This window comes from Lagenorhynchus albirostris, chromosome 18, assembly GCF_949774975.1.
Source record: "Lagenorhynchus albirostris chromosome 18, mLagAlb1.1, whole genome shotgun sequence".
Classification (NCBI taxonomy): domain Eukaryota; kingdom Metazoa; phylum Chordata; class Mammalia; order Artiodactyla; family Delphinidae; genus Lagenorhynchus; species Lagenorhynchus albirostris.
In genome coordinates, this window is record NC_083112.1 from 73,618,332 (window position 1) to 73,625,803 (window position 7,472).

Sequence of the window (7,472 nt, forward strand, 5' to 3'; positions counted from 1 at the left end):
ATGTCTGTGTCCAAAGCCACAGAATGCTTTGGACTAGAATTACATATTTGATATCTATACATCAAAAGGGAAATAAAGAGCCTCTGCTGATTCTCTGCAGGAGCAACAGAAATGGGTGCACCTGGCATTCAGTGTGCATGGAAAACATTTCATAATTTATCACCTACTCTTTTCACTGGGTCGCCGGATCCAACCATCCTTATCCCTAATGCTCCTGCAATAGGCTCTTGCAGGTAAAACGCAAAGCTACGTGTTGGACGCTGGTTTGTAAACAAGTGGCAGGACTTTCCTATATCATTTCTTTAATCGTTTTAACCCTGTTCCTCATAGAAAGCTGGAGGCCAGGGCAATTCAGCCCCTCCTTTTGTCCTTTGCCTACCATAAATATGCACCAGTCTGCATCTGAAAGGCGGAAGGAGGCCGCAAGCTTGCTGGACATTTATCATGCTCTGTTCCCTGCTAACAAGCAAATACTTTGGCTGAATGGACCATTAGCAATCATTGTCAGATGTAGAATGCAAGGTGCTGGGATGTGACCAGCTTGTAAATTAGGGAGTGTCCGTTCTCTTTGATGAATTTGGACAAATGCACTGGATCTTTTGATATGTTTTCTGAATTAAATTAGAAACGAAGGTAAAGTAGCTGGCACTGGGTAGGGCAGGTCTCTGTGCCATGTTTTAAATGTTTTTAAATGGTGAAAGCGACACAGTGATGACCAGAAAAATAGGCAACAAATGCAATAAATCCATAGCTCCAAACAGTTGAGTCAGCTCTCTGAGAATTAGCAACAAAATCCACGAAATGGGTCTGAAATAGAACATTTAGGATATAGTGAAGATCTTCAGACATAGAACGTGTTCCTCTAGAAAGTTCCCATGTTCAGAGACCAGCCCTGAATCCCCTCCATCCACGCCAGCAAGACAGACACTTGGGGTGCTTGTAAGCTTTCAGTATTGTCAGCGTCTTAAGAGTTCAGACTTTCCTAAAGAAATGCTGGGACTTTTCTAAGGCCCCAAATAGGGGGCAATAAAGCACAAATCTCCTTTCCGGCTTGACGCAACTGTGATGCCACTCTGCCCCCCAATCACAGCTTCAATGGCTGATTTGGGGTAACGACTAAAATGGAAAGTGTGGACGGCCAAAACAAAAGCCCAGCTCATTTACAAGGTTGTTCAGGACAGGGGGCAATAAGATTCAACAGCCTGGTGAGCTTCTGCTGTTTTTAACTTTCAAGCTGGCAACACTCACACTTTTATAATCCTATCGTTTACACGAAGGGGGCCTGTCCCATTCAGCTCAACTCACAGGAGTGAAACACCATCTCCATTGGGCCCGTTGGTTTGGGCATACTGGATTACTACCGATTTGAATGAAAACTCAATTCCCCCTGTTATTTGTTTTATTATATGTTTTTTTCCAGGGTGGGAGAGACAAAACTCAGAGGAGAGCTCTCTGGAAGAGGGAGGGGGACAATGTATAATGTTTACCTCGGCTTCTCCGGGGCTGAAAGATGGCTGAAATCAAAAGGTCTGTGTTTTCTTTTCGGATCCCTCTGGGCCTACCTAGCCCCTCTGGGCTCTGTTCCTTCCCAGCAGGTCCCTGCCTGGAGCCTAAAGAGATGAAGGCGAGCACCGCCAACTGCAGCTAATCCTACAGAACGGCCGCCACTGTTAGGCCAGGAGCTAAAAAGGAAAACCTTGCAGGCCTGAACTAACTGCAGTGATCTGAAGTTTTTAATCAGCCCCCAATCTCAATCTCTGGAAAAGGCAGTCAATGGAATCTACCTTTGCCATATTATCCGCCACCAATGAGCAAGAACTGAGCATCTTTTCTTCCCGGCTTCAACCATCCCAGGCCACAAGTGGGGCTTTCATACTTTCTAATCCGAGTTTCCAAGTCTGTGTGGCTCACACATAATAGCCAACAGCCTGGAGCAAGGGCCTTCCTTTCTACACCCTTTTCAGAGACATGTCATTGCCGACATCCAGCTAATCTATATGTTGCCATGGCTTCACCCTTTATCTGCCTTTACATCTTATGAACTGCATGGATTTACCACATTATTTTTATCTGAAAGACAGAAAATGGTGGTTTTATTGCCATACAATCAGATTACCGCTGCTAGTTTCTCTATGCCTTTTTACCATACTTCAATCAAAAGGGATCAGTTTCTTTATACTCTGCCCTTGATTTACATTACATCTGTAAAGACCCAGTCTGGGTTGTAATCCCCTTATTAACTATGACCAGGGTTGATTTGCCTAAAAATAAAAGCAAATTGTGTCAGACCCTTTCACTTTGTTTTTGATTCGGAACTACAAAATGGATTACTAAAGAAATCTTCAGAGTTCACACGGCTCGTATAGTACTGAATTTAAAATGAGAATTAAACAAGTCAAACAGGAGAGCCATGTCCACGGTTTACATTTTCCATCATGGGAGAAGGGCTGAATTGCTTATGTCTTTGTGTTCTTTGGCTTTAGAGAGACAATGAAGCCACAGGAGTTTTTCCAAGCTGTTCGGAACCCTGTCCCATACCCTACCCTTCCCTCTTTGCTTTTCTTCTACCCTTCTCCCAGCCTCATTCTAATTCCTCCCCCCCCAACAGAAAAAATAAATAAATAAATAAAAACTGGGATGGGGGGCAGCTCTTCCCTGAAAGAACTAATTCTCGACTAGAAGCTTCTAGTTCTATGGGTGCTGCATATTTTAACCTAAATATTTTAAACAGTTGAACACTCCTATTTAAGGCTCTACTCCACCACACAAAGGGCGAGCTCATAAGCAAATCTACGTAGATATATGATAAATGACCTGAAAACAGGCTCTTTAGGTCAGCAGCCAGCGAAGGCGGAGATTGGGTGGGCCCGAGTATCATTTCAATGATTATTTTCCTTACAAGAGCCCTCCTTCTTTTCGTCTAATTTGCAGTGGGAGAATTTAAGAATAAAGTTTTCATGAAATGCTCAAGTAATGTCCTTCTTTGATTTTTTTTTTCTTTTCTGAAGAGGGTCTCCAGTCTGTATTTCCTTCCCCCGCCACTCCTATTCCTGTGACGCGTCACTGCAGTCATGCTGGGATCTCAAATCATTTCCCATTAGGTGACCTCGCTGGGAACCGTTGCCAGATGGTGGGTGTCACCCTCAACCTCCCCGGCGCTACCTGAAGCATTTCAGTGCAAGGCCAGGTAGCGATGCCCCTCTGCGGGTAATTATCACGCTGACCCACCGACCAGAGGATTCCTCTCTGTAAATTTCCAGATAAGAGGGTTTACCGATAATTATTCTAAACATACCATTTACTCTCCAGCTGACTATGTATGGAGAAACCATGCCCATCGGCAGTTCTCAGCTGGTCTGGGGCTTGATAGCTAATTTACCTGTCTCCCTGCTTCAGCCTGGGAGTCAGGGACACTTTGGAATGCTGGAGTCATTTGCATTTCTTTGCATCCTGGGACAAGTGTCAAGAGCTCCGCTTTGTGAAAGATTTAGAAGCAAGTGCTTAACAGAATCATCTTAACCTCCAGCTCCCGTTTCTGAGGCTCGAAGCTGTAATTGCTGAGGTTACAAAGTACAGTCCCTGGACACACGATTCCCAAATAAATTCTGTCCTCATCTGAAAAGACCGCTCCCAAACATGTTGTGCGACCTCGCGGCAGCCCCGTCTTTGTGCTCTCCCTTCTCAGTCGTCCCGTGGAACAGCGACAGTCCATTGCCTACAGTTTATCATCCTGACAAAATGTGAGGAATGTAGATGTGAAAGCACTAACAATTCCACCCCTTGGTGCTTTGGGCTTTTTTTCCTCTCTATATTAAAACCGACAAGATTAACCCACACGCAAACTGGGGAGCACAGTTCAAGGAGCTATTCAATCCGTGCTGAATGTGCATTTGTTTACCTACAAAAATAAGAATTTCAGACACAATGGAAGGCAGGCTGGCTTATATATGGTACTGAATGGACTGTTTAAACAGCACTATCCATTGTAGTTTATTTTATCAATCTCTGACAGATCCGTATTTATTCAGAGCCTGACTGTGGTGGAGCCCATGTATTATAGGTTATCTGGATATTATCCAGCCATTCTTTTGTATCAAGGCAATCAATACCAGGAATTCACCATTATGTAGGGGAAAATGACCTGAGAAAAGCAAAACGCTTGGTTAACTAGTATATGGTGCCTAGGGAATCGCACCCCTAGACGTAAGAAATGAATGCTCTGCTGAAATTTTCAACAAAGTCAGTGTAACTCACTCTAGAATACCATACCAATACTTTTTAAAAAAAGAGCCAACCATTTTACTTTGGCAAAAACATCGTGCTGGAAAAAAATTGTTCTACTGAAATGCTAAGCCAGGCTTTGCTTTTCTCTCCAGAGTTAAAAAAAAAAGAACCAAAAAACAGAAAAAACCCAACAAACTACACAACCTGAATGGCTACAACTGACACAACTCTTCCAGAACCTATGGGTGCAGTGATTACCGTTTCAGTATTTGGAACTTCTTCCCACTACTGCAAAAACTCTCGGGGGTGGGAGAGGCAGACAGTGTGATTAAAGTAGTTATGGAGACGGTGAATTTACAAAGGATTTTCTGGACCCTGTATCCAAACAGCTGCTGCACGCTCCCTCTGTCCACCACCTGCTAAAAAAGCTGACCTCGGAATGAAACAAATCTAATTACTGATGGCTGCTTCATTACAAATGAATTGTTCCACAGTCCCGAGGAACTGATGTGCAACTTCAATGCCTTTGATTACCTTCCTGCCACATCCCATTTACTGACGGAAACTTTTCCCTGGAAATAAACATGAGACTTCCCCAACAAATAGGCAACTCCTTGGCACCGGGTTTTTCTGGGTTTTTTTAATTCATTCTCAAACTTAGAAAAGGCTCTTTCATATCATTCCTCCAGGAAGAAATCTTTCTGATATTTCAAGCTAGCATTCAGCTGCATAACTTTGTTAAGCAGACCTTTTCCAGGGGACAAATGATCCCTTCCTCTAGGCCAGCCATTACGTGCGAATTTTAAAAGAAATTCTACTCTTGAGGGCAGGAGCAATCACGCCAACAGCAACATCGTCTGTACGGGGAGGGAGGCTTCTCCAAAAGCAGGCCTCCAGGACGGTCTAAATCAGTGGCCACAGCTCAGAAAAACAGCCCGACCCTCACAGGAGGCTAGTGAGTAAATATCAGTGAGGAAATATAAGTCACTCCCTTCCCCCAGCGCACGAGGGAAAGAAGACATTCGTGTCGAAACCTTAGGCTGAAATAATGACTGCTCTACCTTTTTTTTTTTCCCCCGAGTAGGTATTTGTGATCCTATAAACCAGATAACGTCTACTGAGCCGAACGCTGAAGGGATTAATGGGAATTTCTTTAAACAAGATAGAAATGTAAAAATTAAATCCTGTTGGGAGGCGGGGAGGGAAACGCCAAACCAAAAACCGGCTCCCGAAGACGGCCGGCGAGCGAAAGCGCCAAGCGGGGCAGAGCAGGCGGCCTGGGGTGCAGAGGCGCGGCCGGCGCGGCGAGCATCGCGCAGGAAAGAGTGACCCCTGGAGGCAGAAAGCGAAGCCGGCGGCTCCTCCGGCTCCCGGCCCGGCTACCGGGCCGCAGGTCCCAGCCCCGCGCTTTCCCGCACCACCCGTCGCCTCACGCTGCGGTGGTGGACGAGAGCCGTCACTGCCGCGGCTTTCTCAGCCATTACGATGATCTTACACCCAGGGAAAAAAAAGAAGTCCATCCAAGATCAGGCTCCAGGGAAGGAGGCTGCATTAAGTAACTTCTACACAGGAGCAGTGTTGGGAAGCGCCAACCAGCATCCTGCAAGAATCTCTGTTTCATCCCATTTACAGCGGTGACGTCTTTCGCCCTTTAATAGGGAATTCTTGGTTAACATGTTGGTGAATCTGAAACTGACCACTCTTAAGAGTGGATGTAATTATTTAATTACGATGTGATCTTTAAATCGATCCCCCATCCCTTTATTTCTAAATCCATGGCCGATTTACTCAACTTCAAATAGGTCATTCACTTTGCTTCTGACAAAGTATGAACGGCCAGTGTCTTCATACTTTCCCCAAGCTTCCCAAGGTTAAAATTCCATGATTCTGTAAAATATTTTTGGCTAGGATTCGAAATGTATCCCCAGAATGAGGTAATATGCAACCCTGAACGCAACAGACGACTACGAGTCACGGCCATATATATTTATGGATGGATCGCCTCTTCTAAATTCTAAATGTACTCTGGTTGCTCGGACTGAAAACCTCCGCAAGGCCTGGCTTTCTCCCGGCTGCACTGTTTGATAAAAGCAAGTCGGATCCAAGGATCCCATTCCCGCCCAGGCTCCCCAAGCGCGAAGGCTTCAGGAGCTGCGTCGACTGGGCAGGGCCTTAATTAAGCTTTTGCAGACAGCGTCCCTAAAAAAATCAAGTTAGCTGTCGGGACCACAGAATTTGGGGCCATCGGTTCAGAAGCAAAGGGAGAGGCCGACGTGCAGAGGGTTCCCCGGGAGCAGCCTAAGGCCCGTCTCCCGGGCGAGGAGAAAAGGGCCCGCTGCCCGAGTTGTCCCGAGCAGGCGAGCTCCCCGCGCACCCCCCGGGCAGGCGGCGCGGCGCCCAGGCGCGCGAGCTCCCAGCGTGCCAGGGAGCACAGGCTCCCTTCTCCGCGGTGCGCTTCACTGCCCCCGGCCCGCGCTCCGCCGCTCCTCAGGAGCGCAGCATCCCTGCCTCTCCGGAGCCCGCCAGCCCCTGCGTGCCGCTCAGCCTGTTGGTGGCCCGGCTTCCCGTCCTCTGGAGGAAGTGAGGGTCAGGCCTCGCCATCGGACACCTTCCCGGACGCGACACCCGAGTCAACAGGGCCTTTATTTTTTATTTTTTTTTTTTTAGCGCCGGGGAGCTCCCAGGGGGAAGGAGGACGAGGAGAGCGCCCCTTAGGGCCGGCGCTCCGGCTGGAAGGCCGAGCGGAGTCTCCACGAAGTAAAATGTGGTGGGGGACCCGGGGGCGCGAGGAATCGAGGGTCCAGAAACAGGCTCCGAGGCTCCGCAGCCCGACCCTTCCTCCCGCCGGGACAGCGCGACGCGGCGGACCTCGGGGCGGCGATCGAGGGGGGTCGTGGACGCGACTTACTTGGAGTTCGAGGAATTCCAATAGATGGGCTCTAAAACTATCGATCTGGAAATCGCAGTTCTGCATAAAACCATCAAAACTCCCCAGCAGTACTTCCACACGGAGTCCCTCCTCACGGCCATGGCCAAGCCGCTCCCAGCTCCGCGCACTCCTGGCGTCGGAGGGACAAGGTGCGGGCCGGGAGCCCCAATCCTCTGGGCAGACAAGGGAGAGACTGCAGGCAGTTCCGGGGCGCGCCGAGCAGCTCCAGCGGGCGCCGAGGCCGGTGGCGCTCCCCTCGGGGCCCTCAGAGCGCGGGGCGGGAGCGCACGCGAGGGGCGCGGCGGCGCGGCGGGCTCGG

General features: G+C 48.4%; 1 protein-coding gene across 1 annotated transcript in view; it reads right to left on the bottom strand.

Moving 5' to 3' along the window:
* Positions 1 to 7,472, bottom strand: part of EFNB2 (ephrin B2) — a 45,929-nt gene extending 38,457 nt beyond the window's left edge. Inside the window, exon 1 of the mRNA XM_060128946.1 lies at positions 7,133 to 7,472. Within this exon, the coding sequence (XP_059984929.1) occupies positions 7,133 to 7,254 (122 nt within the window). The 5' untranslated portion in view covers positions 7,255 to 7,472. The remainder of the gene's footprint in view (positions 1 to 7,132) is intronic.